Source organism: Corticium candelabrum, chromosome 5 (assembly GCF_963422355.1).
Source record: "Corticium candelabrum chromosome 5, ooCorCand1.1, whole genome shotgun sequence".
Taxonomy (NCBI): Eukaryota; Metazoa; Porifera; class Homoscleromorpha; order Homosclerophorida; family Plakinidae; genus Corticium; species Corticium candelabrum.
In genome coordinates this window covers 8,006,180-8,027,444 of record NC_085089.1, presented here as the reverse complement: position 1 = coordinate 8,027,444, position 21,265 = coordinate 8,006,180, and the positions used below count along the sequence as shown (strand labels likewise).

Below are 21,265 nucleotides of genomic sequence, written 5' to 3'. Positions count from 1 at the left end.
AGCAAAGGGAAATTGAGAGCTGCTCTTTGTTTGAGATATCAGTGACTTCATCAACAGTGACAGTGTAGTATTTGCTCTTCTTTACCTCTGCTATGATTTTGTTGCAGATGTACTTGCCAACCACTTCAATCAATTCGTTTTGAATCGTTTTGGATGTGTATCTAGCATTTCTTGGAGAGTTCTTGAGATGTTCAGAGAGAATATTGTCAGTTTCAGCCCTAACGCATACAAGCTCAAAGAAATTCCCTGGGTTTGAGTGTTCATACTCAGTATCCTCCCAGTTGAAACAATCATCACGAAATCACTTTCTTGTTAGCCTCCATCCGCTTCTGAGCCTCGGATACAAGCACTGTGTCAATAGCTTGTAATGGGTTACTATAACAATCCAAGAATGCACTCGTCTTTGCCAGAGAAGCAAGATGGTAATCAAGCTTGCCATGAGCTAGCGTCCTGTCAGATAGTTTTTGCCATGTTCTAAAAGGTGCAGTCACGAACTGACTTGTAGAATGTCCACCAGGTAACTCCGGAGCAAAAAATGAACAGGCTCAGCAGAATGCCCCATCCTCTGCACGACTGTAATAAAGCCAAGGATATTTCTTAAACAAGCTTGGTGTAAAGTGGCGATATTGTTTAGAAACAGCACAGTACGTCTTTGGGTAATAGGGAGGATCAAGATTTGGCTCAGATGTAAGCAATTGGTATTTACGTGTCGGATCCAAGTCATTGAACTTCTGGTTTGCTTTCAACAGTGCTCCAATATCGTCAGGAGGGAAAGCAGTGCTCAACTCAACTTGGGACAGAGTGGTGGCACTGGGTGACATTCGACTTGGACCTGTAAACATTAAAATTAATCGGTGTTGTGATAGTTTGTATTCTATTTGCAGTTACATGTATGTAACTTAATATTTGAATTTAAGATTAATACTATTTATAATCTACTTACCAGAAGCATCTGGGGCCCCACAAGGGTCTTCTGTTACACAGTTTTGTGATGGCGAACCTATATCTGCACTTGAGTGTGACTCTCCCTTAGACTCTGTAGTAAAGGGAATAGTCAGTAAATGGTAATCCATTGAATTTTGTCAAACGCTATTATATATAGTATAGATGCAAATTTGTCATCTGCATTTACCTTCTCTGCTCCTTTTGGAGAAGAATGAAGTGATAGGTGTAGCAGCATGTCTCTTCATTTTGAAGTATTTGTTGACGACTTCACGGAATCAGTAGATGCGTGGGATTGTAGAAGTTCTCTGAGCATGAGCAGATCTTATGGCCTCGCTCTACCGTCCTTTTTGCGCGCTTACAACAAGCCTACAGTAAGACGATCTCGGCAACCCGACGAAAAAAGGACTGGACCGTGGACCTGGTAGTTTCGAAACTTAGCTAGCTGTCTTTAATTAAATATACTGTTGAGTAACTCAGTTTATACAGTAACACAGTACCAAAGAACAGGTATTTTTGTATTAGAATGAAAAATCGAATCTGAAACAGTAATGCTCAGCTCAAAGGGAGGTCTATAGACCCCATAGATCCAGCCTGAATCCGCCACTGCAAAGCAAAACAGAAACTGAGGGCGCGTCTCCACTAGGGCTTAGACATGTTTACAACCTGTTTAGGTCTAAACATGTTTAAGCATGTTTAACGTTAAACACGTTTGGACTCTAAACATGTTTAGTAGACAGCGTCTTCACTTGTCCATTTATTCTGGGCTATTAAAAGAATTATCCGGGACTTTGTTGTATAGCGCGAATTCGTTTCTTGTGCACCAGACAGTCGGAGATCGTCTTCTGGTCGTATTTTGTCCCCTGGATGTTCAAACGGCACCGTACGATCTCTACGCTGCAGAGAGTGATGAGAAATTGGCTAGAAATACGTAGAAACATGTCTAAACATGTCTTGAAAGTTGATTTTAGCACTAGACGTCGAGATTCCATGCTCAAAATCTTTACAGAGTGTCTAAATTTGCTCTTAAAATGACGATCTAGCGTGTTTCGGGCATCCGAAACTAGAGGGCGTGACGTCACTTAACTGACGACTAGCACGGCTACGCACGAAACACGGCGACGCTGCGCATACGATTGTTTGGAAGATGAGATGTTAGGCTACTGCAACAAATAGATTAGGTTTGTGTCTGTGCTTTGGTAGCTCTACGTAAACAAATGGAACACTCAATATCCAAAAACAACCTACACGTTCAAAGCGTCTATGATCATCTAGCACAGTAATACATTCATCTAGGTATCTTGCACTTTCGCCTGCGATGAAAAACGCTGGGATCGACCGGTTCTTACCGTCTCTTGGCGAACGATGGACAGAAAGCAGTGCACCATTCCTCGGTAAATTGGACTGTTTGCTGATTGTGTTTGCAGGCGTACTTTTACGGTGTCAAACGGGTGGCCAACAACAACTCCGGTACATCCTGCAACGTTTTGCGCAATAATTGTGAATTAGGGGACTCAGAAAGTCAATGTGTACTAAGCTATACCTCCAACAAATCCCGCAACTCCCTCAACAGCCATCTCTAAGTAAGGCTGCCAGGCCGGGGTGTGACACGAATACTTAGACAACCGGACGAGTTTTCTTGTCACCCTCTCTACGTATGTCCGGTGTACCAGATTTGGTCCGGCCGCGGATTTGTTCCGGTTGATCAAATGCGCAAGCGTACGCTGGCGCACATGTTGTCCCTCGGATTTCCAGACGCTGTTGTCTTCTTCCGCGGATTTGTTCCGGGGCGGGGTAGAATTGCCGACGCCTAGAAATTGTCTAGCGCATGCGTATTACATGTCAAACATTTATTTCTGTTCCTTTGGCCATGCTAAAGCTTGTACAGGCTTCAGAGGCTTCTTTGTAGTCTACGCAACAACCTGCAGCTGTAAACTGTCCCGATCTAACCGTGGCTTGTACTCTCCGATCACTAGATAATTAATTAATTCACTAGATAATTATCTAGTGTGAATAGACGTACGGCAGGCTATGACAGTGAAAGGTATGGAATGAGTATCTAGACATGTTTTTGACGCTTTTGAAGAATCAAATGTGTAGACCTTTAATAGTTTGGTATTTTTGGTTTACCGCATGCAGTGATTTTGAATAGAAATTCGTTTGTAGTCTTCTGCTTGTGTTTTAGGCTATAATATACTGTTGTAGCAGTTAGTTTAGATCTGCATGTGCATAAATTTTCTTGTGTGTACCTTCATGCTTTAATTAATTAATTGACAATTTAATGCAGTTGAGTGAATGAATATAGAATTGTCTAATTTGTTGATCATTTGAAAGTTTATGTGTTATTATTAACTCTATATACTAACCCAGGTTACTGAGGTACATTACTGAACTGAGTGTTTAATTATGTTGGGCATATGTGAGCTGCTGGCATGAGCTGTTTGATGCAATAATGCAGTGGAGTTGATAGATTCTCTGCTGCTGTGAGTTGAGATAAATATTTGGTGTTATGATAATGATAATAATAGTAATTTTCTTTTTAAATTGGTTGTAGTATGGTTGGCTTATTCTTAGTATGATATCAATAAAGTTGTTGTGTTCTTTTGGTTTGTCATGTTTAACAACAACAACAATAATATAATAATAACAATAACAATAATAATAAAAATGTTTTGTTTGTTTTCCTAATCGGTACAAGAGTATTGGATGCATTAAGGGTGTGGTCAAGAAATCACAAGAAATATATATTGTTTTAGGCAATGGTTACAAGGAGAGTCTATTTCCTTACTGTATAAAGTACATACAGAAGCAAACTGTTGTCTGTTCGTCTTTGCGCATGCAGCAGGGTGTTTACACCTCAAGATCTTGGAAGATCCTGGAAGACCACCACAGCTGCCAAGATCTTGGCTTGATTTTGTAGTATATGTAGACGGTACAAGGTAGTTTTAGTTTGTATTCTTGTACTGACTTATTTCTAGTTTGTTTTGTGATTTAGCTCACTTGGTTTACACAAGGTGTTCCGTAATTTCTTGCCATGTAGAACCCCAAGATCTTTGTCAACTTTACTGAAATGTTGGTTGGGCATGTGTGAAGAGGTTAATGGAATCTAACTGTACGACATGATTTTTTGACTTGTTCTAGTTACTCTTGAGTTAACAGATGCCATCAAGAAATGCTGAACGTCTAAGAACAGCAAGATATTCCATGTTCTTACCAAGAATGTATACAAGCATTGATTTATACTTTCAAACTGTAACAATTATGGCCTGTATAGTCTAGCTATGTGTAGTGAAGACAAATGTATGATGTATAGACTTACATGCTGTTGCTCATACAGATAGACTGGCATTTTTACTGTTCTAAAAATTTTAGAGCACATATACAGTATATTGCAGCTAGATACTACTAGTAAAGTTGTAGCGTTAAATTATTAATATCAAATATTTTACCTTTTAAAACTATAACGGTCTGTAGAAGTTTGCATGAAAAGTTATTTCTTGTATACACACATTTGCACAAGTGGTGATTAGATATGTGCATACTAAAACTCAATTTAATTAATTAAACAATATATACCAGCAACAGAAATATTATATAAATTATTGATAGAAATGATATAAATTATTGTTTGTGAAGACTTCGAATTTATTGGCATTTTGCAACCAATTGCAACTAATTATATTAAATAAAGAGATACATATATAAATAATTGAAACTATTTCAAAACGTTAACACCATCAGTGACATCAGTTAAGTTTGTATGTGCAGTTTACTGCAGAAAGTAAATGGTTGGAGAAGTAGTGATCAGCGGCAAATCAGAGCTCGTATTACAAGTACATTCAATTCCCTTCAAACTTAATTAATATTTGCGTAGAACAACTCATATCATCAATAGAAAACAATTTGAATCAGATCAAAGCATCTTGATTAGGTGCCATCTCTGCCAGCCACTTGGATACATTGTAATTCATTAGCATTTTGCAGCTAAAGTGAGATGCATAACTATTATAGATCAACATATTAATATTAACTATTGAAACTCTTTCAAAAGACTAGCATGGCCAGTAGAAGTTTCTATGTGCAGTCTTGCTTCAGAAACTGCACATTTGCAGAAGTAGTGCATGATCAGATATGCACTTGCTTATCAACTGATTTCACAGAATTGGTGCACTGTATATATTGCAAAATGATGCCATATGCATTCAGTTGTCTTAGATTTAAAAGTTGTTTTAATTAAACGACTAGAATTAGATTAGAAAGTACGTATACTAAAATTCAACAGTATACAAACTACCTAAAGATTTCACAATTACGCTGTACTGATCTACACTTGAAGATAGACCTAAAGAACCTTATTATTAAGATAAATAAATTGATATTACTTATTAATTTTTTAGAAAAGATTTACATAATAGAAGTTTGTATCAGCAGCTTTACATTCTACATGGGCAACAAGCAATAAATAAATAACTTGTTTGTTCTTGTAACCTTGCTGATGTAATGAGTAGAGGTAATAGGTGTTATGTGACTGCCCTAAGTGTATTGTGTATGTTTGGTAACTAATGGCTTGTGAAAGTTTGTATAAGGAAAAGATGCTAATAGACTAAATGGTATTTAGTGTATTGTATTCAAGCCTGATGTTTACTCTAAAATATACCCAGGGTATATTCTGTTGCTATGACAGTGGGTGTATTATCGGTTCTATTCTACCTCCACGTGACCTGTACAACCACTGTAACTGGCTCCACAGCATGGCAACACGCGCTTTGTGTACAAAAAAGTAAAGAATGAGCCAATTACCTATATTATATGTTAAATGATTTATTTGAGAACAGAACACTTCCATTTAATTGCCTATACTCTAAACAAAGTTGTTGTGGTGGGTCACTAGAATAGCTAAGAAAAGACATCTTCAGCTAGCAAAGAAGAAGTATGTGTCACCACTGCTCTGACAATGATAACTATAACTCAATTAGAGCTCATGATATTTCAATTTGACCAGCTATAGCCCTGACTTTGAGCTAAATTCAAGCATTCAGATTGTGTACACTTGTCGAAATTCATCATGTCAAATAGAAATCCTATTACGTACCAAGAAGCGTTTAGGTACTTGAGTGAATCCCATGTTGGAAGGTATGTACAAGGTGCTACAGAAAGCAGAAAAAGAGCCATACGGAAGTTCACTAGTGAGAGGGTGACCCTGCACAATGGTGTTCTGTACTACTCCGAAAGCAACAGTGAGAGTAAAAAGATCAAGAGACAGTGGATTCAAAACAAGGAGTTGAGGGAGCAGATTCTTCAGTCGATCCATGACAATCACATGGGAGGCTGTCACTTTGGCAGAGACAAAACCCGCGAAAAAGTATGCTCCAGGTATTTTTGGCATGCTATTTATGAAGACATTGACCAGTACATCAAGACGTGTGAGACATGTCAAAAGGTAGGACAACTCAAACTTAGCAAAGATACCTGGAATCTACATAATAATAATAATAATAATAATAATAATAATAATAATAATAATAATACCTGCAATCTATATCGAATTGGCTAGTCATTGATCGCCGTATGGACTACACGGAAACATGTACCCTGCTGGGCTCACCTGCCGGGTTGGTGGGCGCCCAGATGGGGGTAAAGACCCCACTTGCCCATTATGGAGGGGCATAACGACACATAATAATAATAATGATAATGGCTTAGTGGTTAGCGACAATGGCTATACCACTCCATGGTTTGGGGTTCAAACCCCAGTGACGACAGTAAATTATGAAACTTGTCTGTCTTTCTTTCTCATGTTTCTCTAGCTTTTCCATGAGACTATGACTCGTTTCAGTCGTTAGGGGAGTTTCTGTGGTCTGACGAACGGTCCGTTGACAATGATATTCAGTGCTTTCCTGGTGGTCATTAATTAATATCTACTAGGCGTGCTGTATTGAGTTCGTGGTCATTGTAATGCCTGCAATCTATATCGAATTGGCCAGTCATTGCCGTGTGGACTACACAGAAACATGTACCCTGATGAGCTCACCTGCCGGGTTGGTGGGCACCCAGATGGGGGTAAAGACTCCATTGCCCATTATGGAGGGGCATAATGACACATAATAAATTATAAGTAGAGTACGTCCTTGTCAAACGACTATGATCTACAACAGCTGCATGTTTAATGTTATCAGCTCTTATTGATCTATTCTAGGCAAATCCAAAGTTTTCTAAAACTTCCTCAGAGCTTACTTCCATCCCAGTGAAGAGTGCTTGGCATCGAATTGGGGTAGATCTTGTGGGTCCACTGCCTGCAACACCTACTGGGCACAAGTGAGATCTGAGTCACATTCATGCATTTACACATTGTGCAACAATTAACACACACACACACACACACACACACACACACACACACACACACACACACACACACACACACACACACACACACACACACACACACACACACACACACACACACACACACACACACACACACATTAATACGTGTTTTTAGATACATCATTACTTGTATGGACTACTATACAAAATGGGCAGAAGCTGCTGCATTGTACACTAAGTCTGCTGTAGAAGTTGCACAATTCCTTACAACTTTGTTTTGCCGACACGGACTGCCCGTGCTTGTTATGTCAGACCAAGGCAGGGAATTTGTCAATTGCCTCAACCACAAATTGTTTGAAACAACAGGAGTCAACCATCTAATTTCAACAGCCTACCATCCCCAAACCAACGGCCTGATTGAGAAATTCAATCAGACGCTACAAAGATCCCTTCTGAAGATGGTTGGAGAGAACCAGGGTGACTGGTTCAAGTACTTGGACTCGGTATTGTTTGCATATAATACCAGCAAACAATCATCATCAAAATATTCACCATTTTTCCTCCTTTATGGACGAGACGCAAGACTTCCTGTTGATCTGCTAGCAAAGCCAAAAGGTAAGAACTGTGTATGTATGCATGTATGTATGTATGCATGTATGTATGTATGTATGTATGTATGTGGCTCAATTGGTTAGAGTGTGGAGTTGGAGATTGGAAACATCCGGGACCTTCGGGTCAGAGTTCAAGTGCGGGAGGGCCACATACATAAGTTCCCTTGGGCAAGGAACTAACATACAATTGCCTCTCTCTCCGGAGTGTCAGGTTCTGTCCAAGAAGCAAAGAAGAAGTTTACATATAGACAGTGACTGCTGATAGTGTTTCAATTGTATACTAGTATCGTAGATTGTATACTAGTATCGTAGAAAGTATAGTAGCAAGTACTTAGTAGTGTCTGCAGTAACCTGGGCCCTAAGGGTCCTTGTAACAAAAAAAAAAAAATGTATGTATGTATGTACATGACGCTAATGACAAAAGACATTTGCTACTCTCTCGGACAAAAATTGCAGTTGCATCGCTTTTCATAACTATTTGAAAGGTTTTCAGAAAAATTTCTGTAATTCTTTCTGTTTCTCTGTGTATATAATCATAGACCATGCAGGCGCTTGTAACCAAAAATGTATGTGTACCAAAATCTATGTACTTGCAGTATGTATGTCTATGGGTATCTTACTGCAAAAAACCTCAGCCAAGTACTTTGAAGACAAACTCATGTATATAAGCATTACAACAAGAGAGGGAAAGCAAAAAGCGTAGTGTAATCAATGAGTGACAATTACATCTAGATGTGCTATATGAGGTTGCTCTTGTACAGCAGAAATTGGTTTATGAAGACACAAAGTCAGAATTGAGCTTAGTCGTATTGACTAGTACTCATTACATCAGATTCACCATGTCTATTGTTCACTCTCATTACTAGAAAGCCTGAACATACCTGGTAGACTCAGTAATTCTATTTCTGATCTGATTGTCACACAAGGCAGAAGCTATAGCAAGATAGCTTCTACCAATAGCAATTCCTAGTATAGTTTTCGGAGGACGCTAAGACACTTTTCCGATCACTATTTATATGTAATCATGCAGTGACTCCAATTAATTTTTTTAGTTTCGGCTGTCTATTGTATGTTATGTACCTTTGTTCAGAGTCATTTTGCATTAATTAAGGGTTCTGTGTTTTATGCCTTGTAGTGTTTTTTCCATAGTCATACAGACTTTTAGAATGCAAACATTTTCCTTTTCTGCCTTAGAAATCACAGATGATGTCATGACTTTCACTGTTACTGATAATGAACTTGATTTGTCTGTACAACAAATGGTCCAATTGCGAAAGATGGTGGACACCAAAGTGAAGAAAAACATCTTAGAAGCACAAAAACGACAGAAACAGCAGTATGATGCCAGACATAAAAAAGAAGAATACAAGGTGATTTGTTAATGCAATCCTTCATTCAGAAACGTTATGGTTTAATAAATAATGTTGATGTGTGAGCAGGTTGGTGACAATGTTCTACTACAGAACACAAAAAAACTTTCTCGTAAAGGAAGCAAGTATGAGCAGAGTTGGAAAGGCCCATATGAGATTGCCGAGAGAGCTGGCAAAGGCAGATATTATGTGAGAAAGCAGAATGATGCTATATGTAAAACCCTATACAATGCCACGAGACTTAAACCGTTCCATCAACGACAGGAGTTAAGCCAACCATCTGTACCATCAGGTATATCTCATTTCTTTGTGGGAAAAGAGCATTATGTCTACTTTACAAAAGGCATGTTAGTACATTGAAATGTACCATCTCCATGTGTGAAACTAACTAATTAATTAACTGCGATAATAGAACATACTTTCTTCTGACAATGCAGAATATGATAATATTGCACACTGTATCACCATAAGCACTTACGTTTGTTAAATTAATAGCAATATTTTCAAACAAGAAAAACATTTGGTACATGTACTGTGTTTCAGACAGTAAATTTACATCAGTGGGTAAAAGATTTTGCTCTCAAAATTATACTGATATTTACATTACATGATTGCTTTTCTTTCAGGGCATTCAAGTGCGGTTACCAATCATTCAGGTAGGGCATACAAAACTTGTCTGTTCAAAGATACATTTGATGTGATGATTGTCTAGAAAATCCTAACGATATTACAATACAACACATGCAGAGCCAGCAGCAATCAAGCCAAGAAACTAGTAAACTCAGAACCTACAGTGTACTCGTGGTGTGCATAATTACTTATTGTGATAATTATGCCAAGGAAATTTGTCTGGGACAGCAGGGGAGCAATCTAAGCAGTATCAACTTTCCTTAAACTGTATGTATGTATGTATGCATGTATGTACATATGTATGTACGTATATAAACAAGTACAGAGTGACTATCGCTCATTGTAGCAAGTACATAGTGACTGCTGGTACTAGAGTTACTTACATCATAGCAAGTACATATAGTGACTGTTGGTTCTACAGTTACATCGCAGCAAGTGCATACATACATAACCTGGGCCCTAGAGGCTCTTGTAACAACAACAAAAAATTTATATGTATGTAGGTATAGGTAGGTATGTATGTATGTATGTATGTATGTATGTATGTATGTGGCTCAATTGGTTAGAGTGTGCATTTGGAGATTGGCAACATCCGGGACCTTTGGGTCAGAGTTCGAGTGCGGGAGGGCCACATACATAAGTTCCCTTGGGCAAGGAACTAACATACACTTGCCTCTCTCTCCGGAGTGTCGTTTCTGTCCAGCAAGTTTGAAGGATGAAGTATGAAGTATGAAGTACAGCAAGTATGACGTACCTAGTGACATGATAGTGTGACTGCTGAAAGTGTAGAGTATAACAAGTATAGAAAGTTTAGAGTGTCTGCAGTAACCTGGGCCCTAAGGGTCCTTGTAACAAAAAAAAAAAAATGTATGTATGTATGTTTGCGTTATATATTACATTTGTGTCACTAGACTCAAAAGCAACCAGCTTTCTGTTGAACATTCAGATTGCTTCTATGCAATCATCTTCAGACAATAAAGCAACATGTGACAATAAACAGCTTCTTTCTGAAAGACTACAAGTGTCTGGCCTCAAACTAAGAGGGACAACACCTCCTGATGGGAACTGTCTCTTTCATGCTGTATCAGACCAGCTTCAAAGAGTAGGAGCCAAACAAAAGTACAACTACAGGGAACTACGAGCTCTCACAGTGAAGCACCTTACAAATTGTCCATTTACTGTAAACCATTTCCATCAGTATTGGAATGTTGACAATTTAAATTTGTTTGTACAGGATTCAAATGGTCAACCACTGGACATGAGCCACTTTGTCACTGGTGGGGACTGGTGTCAATATTTGGCCACTCTAAAAAAGGATGGATCATGGGGAGACCACATTACAGTACTAGCACTGGCAACAGTGTTGTCTTACGACATAAGAATAGTCAGTAGTGCATCTGGCACTGCTGATTGCTTTGATGTTGTCATCGAACCAAACAATCATGCAGCTGTCCATAATATGCCATTGCTTCTTGCCCATTATGCAGAAAATCATTATGAGAGCCTGGACATCATAGAAAAAGGTAGTAATACCATTGTAGTCGGTGCACTGACTTGTTAATCGCTTATTGAAGTTGTTGACCTCAGGTAACACAGATGTTGACAACATGCATTCAGTATCAACATCTATAGATACAATGGGTCATTGCTCTATAAAATCTAAGCACTAACTACAAACTAACGTTAGCTGCTTTAACCATAGGTAGCCTAGTGAACATACCTGCCATTCAAACATTTGAAGTTCTAGAAAATAGCAATATTGGTACATCTGTCATCGAATAAAAGAGTTGTCTACAAATTGACTGTCTGATTAATCGTGTGTAGAAAGTCCTCCAAGTGACCAGAAACATGATTTATTTTTTCACTTAACCAGACAGGACAAGCTGGACATTGAGCACATGGTTCTCTTGCAATTTTGCAAACAATACCTATGACTGAGATTTCTGTGCACTTCCTTGTATTATGTATAGATGAGCACCGCATTCCAAAGAATTGATGATGACACACCATTCATGTATTCAGTCACCGGAGAAGTAAAGTTTCGTGACCTTTTAAGACTTCAACCAAACCGTTGGTTAAATGACACTGTATGATCACTTCTACACGATCAGACTAAGTTCAGAGTAACATTAATTTTCTTTTTATAGCTCATTAATGCTCTCTCAAATTTATGGGAGACTGATGCGCAGCAAAAGGTACATTAAAGTTCAATGAAATAATATCATGACTGAGTCATAACTAATAGATGCACTGCTGCTTTGCAGGGCAAATTTGTCAAAGCATTGAGCACTTACTTCTTTGTCAAGATTGCTAACCAGGGTCCCCAATCAGTCACAAGATGGACTAAAAGACACTTTGTAAGAGAATCTGTAGAAAAGTGATCATGGTGGTGGCCATGCTGTTGGTGTTGGTGGTGTAGGTACTGGTGTTGGTATTAGTGGTACCGCTGTGTGTGTGTGTGTGTGTGTGTGTGTGTGTGTGTGTGTGTGTGTGTGTGTGTGTGTGCACGCACATGCACATGTGTGCGTGTGTGCATTTGTGTGTGTGTGTGTGTGTGTGTGTGTGTGTGTGTGTGTGTGTGTGTGTGTGTGTGTCTGTACGTGTGTGTGTGTGTGTGTGTGTGTGTGTACGTGCATGTGTGTGTGTGTGTGTGTGTGTGTGTGTGTGTGTGTGTGTGTGTGTGTGTGTGTGTGTGTGTGTGTGTGTTATACATTTTTAGATTTATTACATATTTCCATATCCAACCCCCTACAACTAAAGACGATTACACAGAAATAGGTTTACCATCTGCTACTTCACGTAGTATTTTAGTCAAATCATTGTTGCGCTAAAAACTAAAAGTTTTACTGATAACTGTTCCATTAGATTTGAAATGCCCACCACAAAGGTATAGCCAATACTGCATATGCAGACTTTGGAGGCAATAGATCATCTACAAGCTGTATGTGATCACAATCCCAGACTGAGAGATTCCTACCAAGAAGTAGAAGTCCTAACCCTACGATTCCACATTTACAAAGTGATGATTGTCTTTTATGTATAATATTTAAATGTTATTATTGTGGTAGGGTAACATTTTCAACTATGATTTTTTGTTGATCCCCATTCACTGGAATATCAGAAAACACTGGTGCTGCAGTGTAAGTTGTGCAACATTATGCTTGCAACTATCTCACAATGAAAAGTTGTTTCAGGTGATTGACATGAACAAAAAAACAATAAAATATTATGACCCTCTCATGGTAAGATCCCCAGGAGTTTTCAAGAAGATCAGGTTAATTTAAAGAAACAGTTCTATTGTTGTAACATGAAGTATCAATACCCGTATTCTTCACAGGGATTGGTTGACGTATGAAGCCAATGAATTAAAGACAAGCTTTTTAGAAGATGATTGGAAAGATGTTGTTGTGACATCACAAGTAACCTTATATTATGTGTCAATATTGTGTTGCATTAAAATAATACTGTGGCTTATTCAGGATGCTCCACAGCAGCTAGACTCTTCCAGTTGTGGTGTATATTCCTTGTTGGTATGTCACTTATCAGTCTGTGGGTGCAAGGCTAATTAAAAATGATCCGATTTCTTATAGTATATGAGAAACGAGGCACTAGGAAGTTCTGTCATTAAATCTATCAGCGAGGTTAACTAAAGATAATGGATTGTATTTTAAGATTGCTGTTTATGACCATTGTAATTTAGAAAAACATCATTGAAATCCGATCTTGGTTTGCTTACAGACTTCTGCAACATGCAGAAATTGAATCTCCAGCAAAGAAAAGGTAGCAGCTAGTACTATAATTGTTTTAGCCTAAGAAACTTTATATGTTGTAATAAAATGATACTCTTATGTTGCATGTACACCCACTTCAGGCACGTACAAAGAAAGTCTGACAGTCTACAACTGTCATCAACTAAAGAGATAGTGGATCTTACAGACACTGCTAACGTATGGTATAAACTGTTACATGAGCTAGTCTAGTATACAGTTTGTGTAAAAAGGTCCAGCAATGCAAAACAATAAGAAAACAATCAATGTCATTCACTATACAAGAATTCCAACAGCTGCTACCAAAGTTCAAGGAAAGAAAATAATGTCTTTCTTTAGAACAGATAATGCATGGTACAATATACAGGATACAATTTGTGATATCTACCTCGGAAAAGTTTTTTCTGAAAGACATGACCTATTCGTCAAGGGAAAACAGTCTCGTGAGCGGACTAAAATGATGTGGCTGCCAGAGAGATGGTCAGAGTGTGACGACAATGTAATCATGGTGAACTACTGTATATAAACCTTCTAACAGTGTATATTGCATGCACAAGTAAGTGGTGTATGCTTTGAGATCTACAAATTGTTAGACTCTGTAATGGGACAAGAAGAAGCCTCGCTAACAAGAATGTCCTATGTCATGTCTGTCTCATTTCCAGAGGTAAAAAGTAGAAACCTACTGTCACAAGTAATTTTCTACACTAACTGTTTGTGCAGGCTGCCAATCATGCTATTATGAGGAAGTACGGGATTGACTATACCACAGCAAACGAATTCTTGTACAAGTAAAATTGTGCAAACTTTCTAGAAATTAAGTCACTAAAGGTTTGGGATGTTGAGTAAACGTGCAATCCGAAGAGTTGCTTACCAGATCCCTGTGCAGGAGCAATAAGCAAATGATAAATCCTCATTCTGCATCTATCTTCTACCACCTAATTAGACGATGGTTTGTTTTAACCTAAGTAAGAGTGTACAGAATGTAGGCACAACAATAGAATTTCGGTAAACGCTCTTGATGATTCCTAATTACCTCTGTAGTCGCCGGTGTCTCATCACATAACGCATGTTAGACAGCAGCTGGTGTGGCAGCGAGGTCCCGGATAACGTGCGTTCGATATCTTTCACCTAGGTCGTCATTTTGTACATCGCATTGTTCACTGTTTTAGTGTCAATCCTATTCATCGCTGCCATTGTTAACAATGGAGAGAAATCTCTGAAAGGGGGTCCCGACTAGAGTAGTAACATTCATGCGCGCGTTAGGTGTTTTTCTGTAGGGTGTGGCTCCATAAAGCAATAGGAGCCCCCGGAACAAATCCGCGGCGCACCCTACGTCGGAACAAATCCGCTGCTACACCGGCGGAAGTGTTTCCCGAGTTCTAGACATGCCTACTAGACATAAATGCTATTACTCATGCAACACATGTGTACAGCAAAGCAGTGGCGGATTCAGAAATTGAGAAAGGAGGGGTCTATAAAAACACAATTTTAACCACGTCTACTTCGCCTACTTTTGTTAGGATTCAGTCACTTAAATAATTAAGAACTTCCGGAGCTGTCTCCCTTGGGCGTAAAAAACCAATTCCAAATAATTCCCCAGCAGAAACAAGAACTAGCTGCACCAGCTGGTAGCAGCAAGCTAGCTATCTCAATCTAGGGTTATAGCAGCTAAGGCTATTTATATATGCCATACATATAATATTATATACATTAATTAAGACATAATGTTTAGTACAATGTACACAGTGGAATTAAATGATTTTACATGTTAAAAACGTGAAATTATTGATCAGCTAGAACAAAAGCAATCTTCATTCTCCTAGGATGTAATGATGCAAATGAGTTCACACGTAGATTTAGTGCTTCTGGAGATTTCCGAATTCTTTCATATCGATCACTGTTTATTTTCATGATTGCCAATCCATTTAATCGATCATCTGTCATTGTAGATCTTCTGCAGGTTTTAATCAGTTTGAGTTGACTAAAGCTTCTCTCACACTCGCAAGTGGTGAATGGAAGCGTTAAAGTCAACTTCAACAAAACGAATATGTTAGGAAACTGGATCTCATCACATGACTTGAGTGTATCAACAAGCTTTGTGGAACTTCATCTGAACACTTCCATTTCCGGACCCACATTCGATACTCAATGGAAAGCATGTCATGATGAGGCAAGTCATCTTTGAAATAATCAGCAGCTTGACTGAGTGTTTCTGGAAAGTCATCATGAGATTCAGAAGCAACCCTACTTGGAACCAAATGAAGCAAGCCGTGAACCAAGTACTGGTTTCCAGAAAATCTGTTGTCAAGCTCCCTTATGACATGAGATAGGAACTCATTGTACATGGTTACACAATAATACTGCTCTGCACTGCATGTTTCAATGTTGCTTCGATGAGACTGTCGCCTTGCAATGCGCAATTTGGTCAACTCAAAATCTTCACCATGGAGATCTTGTCCTAACTTAAGACTTTCGGCAAAGATTTTTTTGAATTCTTGGACACAGTCCTCTCTCATTTTCTGTAGGATTAAACGTACTGACTGAACCTGCTTGTAGGCATACATGACATCAGATGCTTGCATTTGAAGCTTGACTGTGAGGCCTTTGAGACATTGCAAGATTTCAAGGAGAATCTTGAAGCAAACTGAGAAAGAAGGCGACTGAAGCTGATACAGATAGCCATTCGCCTTTGTGATTGTATTGCCATCCCAGTCCCAATCAGTACCAAAGTCTTTGTGTTGTCCTGGAGAAACCATAGCTTGCAGAGATGTGTGAAGTGCCGGTAACAACTCAAAAAAGACTGTGTACAAATCAATATGTTGAACCCACCTTGTTCTACAGGCGTCTTTGAGCTTTCGGGCCTTGGCTTCTGGAAGGAATTTATCCATTGTCTTATCAAACAGTCATTGCCTTTGGGAGAGAATGCGAAGAACCTTGCAATTTCTCCGATGTATGCCTCAACATTCATGAATGCTTGGATCTTACATGCAGACACTGCAGCAAGATTCAATCGATGAGCAGCACAGTGGAAATAGGCAGCCTTTGGAGCTTGCTGTTGAATAACAGCACTACACCCTGATCTTGCTCCAGACATGTTACTGGCTCCATCGTAGCACTGCCCTCGCATATCACTTGGTGACAATCCAACTGTCTGTATCCAGTTTAAAATTGCTGCAGCAATATGCTTTCCTGTGATCCTTTCTACTGACACAAAGGCAACGAATACTTCCTTCACAGTACCATAATAAACGTAGCGAAGGGAAATTGAGAGCTGCTCTTTGTTTGAGATATCAGTGACTTCATCAACAGTGACAGTGTAGTATTTACTCTTCTTTACCTCTGCTATGATTTTGTTGCAGATGTACTTGCCAACCACTTCAATCAATTCGTTTTGAATCGTTTTGGATGTGTATCTAGCATTTCTTGGAGAGTTCTTGAGATGTTCAGAGAGAATATTGTCAGTTTCAGCCCTAACGCATACAAGCTCAATGAAATTCCCTGGGTTTGAGTGTTCATACTCAGTATCCTCCCAGTTGAAACAATCATCACGAAATCACTTTCTTGTTAGCCTCCATCCGCTTCTGAGCCTCGGATACAAGCACTGTGTCAATAGCTTGTGATGGGTTACTATAACAATCCAAGAATGCACTCGTCTTTGCCAGAGAAGCAAGATGGTAATCAAGCTTGCCATGAGCTAGCGTCCTGTCAGATAGTTTTCGCCATGTTCTAAAAGGTGCAGTCACGAACTGACTTGTAGAATGTCCACCAGGTAACTCCGGAGCAAAAAATGAACAGGCTCAGCAGAATGCCCCATCCTCTGCATGACTGTAATAGAGCCAAGGATATTTCTTAAACAAGCTTGGTGTAAAGTGGCGATATTGTTTAGAAACAGCACAGTACGTCTTTGGGTAATAGGAAGGATCAAGATTTGGCTCAGATGTAAGCAATTGGTATTTACGTGTCGGATCCAAGTCATTGAACTTCTGGTTTGCTTTCAACAGTGCTCCAATATCGTCAGGAGGGAAAGCAGTGCTCGACTCAACTTGGGACAGAGTGGTGGCACTGGGTGACATTCGACTTGGACCTGTAAACATTAAAATTAATCGGTGTTGTGATAGTTTGTATTCTATTTGCAGTTACATGTATGTAACTTAATATTTGAATTTAAGATTAATACTATTTATAATCTACTTACCAGAAGCATCTGGGGCCCCACAAGGGTCTTCTGTTACACAGTTTTGTGATGGCGAACCTATATCTGCACTTGAGTGTGACTCTCCCTTAGACTCTGTAGTAAAGGGAATAGTCAGTAAATGGTAATCCATTGAATTTTGTCAAACGCTATTATATATAGTATAGATGCAAATTTGTCATCTGCATTTACCTTCTCTGCTTCTTTTGGAGAAGAATGAAGTGATAGGTGTAGCAGCATGTCTCTTCATTTTGAAGTATTTGTTGACGACTTCACGGAATCAGTAGATGCGTGGGATTGTAGAAGTTCTCTGAGCATGAGCAGATCTTATGGCCTCGATCTACCGTCCTTTTTGCGCGCTTACAACAAGCCTACAGTAACACGATCTCGGCAACCCGACGAAAGGACTGGACCGTGGACCTGGTAGTTTCGAAACTTAGCTAGCTGTCTTTAATTAAATATACTGTTGAGTAACTCAGTTTATACAGTAACACAGTACCAAAGAACAGGTATTTTTGTATTAGAATGAAAAATCGAATCTGAAACAGTAATGCTCAGCTCAAAGGGAGGTCTATAGACCCCATAGATCCAGCCTGAATCCGCCACTGCAAAGCAAAACAGAAACTGAGGGCGCGTCTCCACTAGGGCTTAGACATGTTTACAACCTGTTTAAGTCTAAACATGTTTAAGAATAATCGCGTCTCCACTACCGCTAAACCTGTTTAATTAACTGTAAACCTAAACAGCTTTTGCTAAACATGATTAGGAGGTAGTGTAGCGAAAGCGGTTTAGGCTTAGCGGTCATATGATAGAAACGTGCGTTCTACGACGATGGATGTTAGTTCTTTCGCGCTGTTCTTTCTCTATCTTTGGAGACTGTTGGAAGAAGACAGAATTAGGCAATGTCAGAGAGTGCGTAGACTGATGCAGAGGGTCAGGAGAGAACGATTTCGGCGAAGACAGAGACTCGTGTCTCTGATGGTTTTCAGACGACCAGAAGACGATCTCCGACTGTCTGGTGCACAAGAAACGAATTCGCGCGATACAACAAAGTCCCGGATAATTCTTTTAATAGCCCAGAATAAATGGACAAGTGGAGACTCTGTCTACTAAACATGTTTAGAGTCCAAACGTGTTTAACGTTAAACATGTTTAAAGAGCAACAAGTGGAGACACAGCCTGAGTCTTATATAAAGTTCAAGCTAGGAATGATTTCTTGACCATAGCTGGAAACATTGAGGAAGCACGCAGGTGGTATGCCTACCAGGCTACATACTATAGTGTGTTTGTACGACTAGCTAGGAGTCTCTACACCACTTGGCACAAATAGAAATGTTCATAATATAAAGAATATCATATCGGTAATTTACTAAATAACGTGTCCATGACCGGATACAAGAGCAACCAAAACAATTAAGCTGGGTACCATATCTGCAGAGACATCAAATGTACTAAACTCAAACAATTTCATTGGCTTTAGAAGGTCTCTTGTCTAAAGCACTGTTATTCATCCACAACACAAGTTCAACAACCAAGAAGGTTGCTGCATTCACAGGAAAGGCTCTGATCAAGCAAGAGAGAAGACCTCGACCAAAAACAGCAAGTCCTTCTTCTCTATAGCTTTTCCTAAAGCAGTCAATAATTCCATTATATCTTGTATGTTTCCCATCAATGCCATCTGCTTGAATTCGAGATTTAACAACATCAAATGGATATGTAGAAAGCCAACACAACATGCCGGTAGTTCCACCAGAAACAATTGCAGAAACTGCTCGAAATCGATTGGATGGTTGAAAAGTATTTGCGATAAACTGGCTCATTATATCATACCACACAAAGTAGATTCCAAAACTAGGCACCTCTCGCAACAAGGTGATTCCTTGTCCTCGAAAGACTCCTCTTCTAATACCCTCACGATGATAGATTTTGTATATGCAATCAAGTGGACTTCTGTAAAGTTCCTTCGATGCCTTCTGTCCTCGACCCTGCATTTGCAGACGTGTTTTTACAAGATCAGTCGGCGACAAGATAAAAGATTGAAGAAAACCAGCAGACGCTCCAGCAACTCCAACTTGACAAAGATAAGTAGAATGAGAAGGATTCAAACTATGTGCATGAAAGTAATCCATCACACCACCATAAACACCAAATAGAATAGAATTTATGGCTGCTACGCCCAAGAGTGGAGATAACATTCCTTTGTACAAACCAAATACCTACAAGTAAACACCAAAATAACCAACAAATACTCTCTAGCTGTCCATGTGTCGTTAGACGTGTCTGTGCCTATATTGTAATGTTCCATACAGATTCTTGCTTGATAATAGAATGAAAGCAGTGAAAGAGACCTCTGTATTGAGGACCACCAAAAGATTGTGTTTGCAGGCGTACTTTCACAGTGTCAAATGGATGACCAACTGCAATGCCTGCACAACCTATAAATATGTGACACATACACTGTAAACAAAAATCATCACAGAGATGTTGTCATATGTATGTACACTTAGAGCTGCTTACAGTACTGACTACTACTTGCTATTAATTGTATCACGCAACTGCAATACCATACAGTTGAGAGAGAGAGAGAGAGAGAGAGAGAGAGAGAGAGAGAGAGAGAGAGAGAGAGAGAGAGAGAGAAAGAGAGGGAGGGAGGGAGGGAGGGAGGGAGGGAGGGAGGGAGAGAGTCCCATCTGCTGCTTGTGCAGTGCAGACCTGGAAACAGTCAATCACGTTGTGATAGGCTATACCAATCGACACAATCGTGTGGCCTCCATCATTCACCTGGACAATTGTATTGATCCAACACAGTTGAACACCACCACCAAAGTGGTTGACTGCCCACAAATGTTTTAACAACAGCGATTTCCCGTCCTATTTTGTATCTCTAGGTACATAGAAACTCTAGGCAGTGAGAGCATTGGAATGCAATAGAAATATTTGAGAATATTGGCGGCATCCTTTGCATAAGCATCCGCTCACGTGACAATTTAGCACAACATCACAACGTCTGATGTAAAGACCTTCTTAGTGCAAAATCTTTATCCTCGCAAGGTCCGGTTTACAATTCTGCTATTGAAAAAAAATCCGAGCTCTTGCCCTTTCGAATGATGCCAAGATCGTCCCAACGTACCAAGAATGCGGGAATTGCGATTTTGGAAAGTCCAAACGTGAGAGCGAACGGCGAGTAACTATGAAAGTACACTACGCATGCTCAACAAACGTCAAACGTTCTACACACGTGTACACTGACGGGATCTAACACCGTCTATAGCTAGCTAGTACAGTACAACATTTCAATCTACCGTTCTTCCTACTCTTTCTACGCACAATAACCTGACTGCTTTCGTTTCTTAAGACTGAGACAACACTTACCTCCAAACCAACCGGCTACAAAATTCTCACCCATCCCCCTCGGATAGCTTTTTA

The 21,265-nt window shown here is 39.4% G+C and overlaps 3 protein-coding genes and 2 long non-coding RNA genes across 8 annotated transcripts; 1 reads left to right on the top strand and 4 right to left on the bottom strand.

Annotated features, from left to right (window-relative positions):
• Window positions 1-2,793: 2,793 nt before the first annotated feature.
• On the top strand, window positions 2,794-4,385 carry LOC134180352 (uncharacterized). The gene is made up of 4 exons (XR_009969976.1): window positions 2,794-2,986; window positions 3,699-3,881; window positions 3,938-4,014; window positions 4,084-4,385. It is a non-coding gene; the product is annotated as an uncharacterized LOC134180352 (long non-coding RNA).
• A 2,626-nt stretch (window positions 4,386-7,011) lies between these two features.
• On the bottom strand, window positions 7,012-14,809 carry LOC134180451 (uncharacterized). The gene is made up of 3 exons (XR_009970000.1): window positions 14,681-14,809; window positions 14,519-14,608; window positions 7,012-7,244 (listed from the first exon to the last, which is right to left on the bottom strand). It is a non-coding gene; the product is annotated as an uncharacterized LOC134180451 (long non-coding RNA).
• A 494-nt stretch (window positions 14,810-15,303) lies between these two features.
• On the bottom strand, window positions 15,304-16,802 carry LOC134180271 (52 kDa repressor of the inhibitor of the protein kinase-like). The gene has a single exon (XM_062647386.1). The coding sequence runs from the start codon at window positions 16,533-16,535 to the stop codon at window positions 15,681-15,683; it is 855 nt and encodes a 284-aa protein (XP_062503370.1). The 5' UTR covers window positions 16,536-16,802; the 3' UTR covers window positions 15,304-15,680.
• A 642-nt stretch (window positions 16,803-17,444) lies between these two features.
• LOC134179691 (uncharacterized) lies at window positions 17,445-18,117 on the bottom strand. Its single transcript, XM_062646624.1, has 3 exons — window positions 18,032-18,117; window positions 17,843-17,935; window positions 17,445-17,731 (listed from the first exon to the last, which is right to left on the bottom strand). Exons 1-3 carry the CDS (start codon window positions 18,087-18,089, stop codon window positions 17,445-17,447), a joined length of 438 nt encoding a protein of 145 aa, XP_062502608.1. The 5' UTR covers window positions 18,090-18,117.
• A 1,061-nt stretch (window positions 18,118-19,178) lies between these two features.
• Window positions 19,179-21,260, bottom strand: LOC134179756 (mitochondrial basic amino acids transporter-like). Of its 4 annotated transcripts, none has more exons than XM_062646709.1 (3): window positions 21,212-21,260; window positions 20,147-20,274; window positions 19,179-20,055 (listed from the first exon to the last, which is right to left on the bottom strand). In XM_062646709.1, exons 1-3 carry the CDS (start codon window positions 21,243-21,245, stop codon window positions 19,297-19,299), a joined length of 921 nt encoding a protein of 306 aa, XP_062502693.1. In that variant the 5' UTR covers window positions 21,246-21,260; the 3' UTR covers window positions 19,179-19,296. The 4 variants fall into 4 exon arrangements, with proteins under 4 accessions (XP_062502693.1, XP_062502694.1, XP_062502695.1 ...); XM_062646710.1 differs by lacking the exon at window positions 21,212-21,260 and adding exons at window positions 20,552-20,796; window positions 20,860-21,086 and having other exon boundaries at window positions 19,179-20,274; XM_062646711.1 differs by lacking the exon at window positions 21,212-21,260 and adding exons at window positions 20,552-20,908; window positions 20,970-21,011 and having other exon boundaries at window positions 19,179-20,274.
• Between the last annotated feature and the right edge of the window lie 5 nt (window positions 21,261-21,265).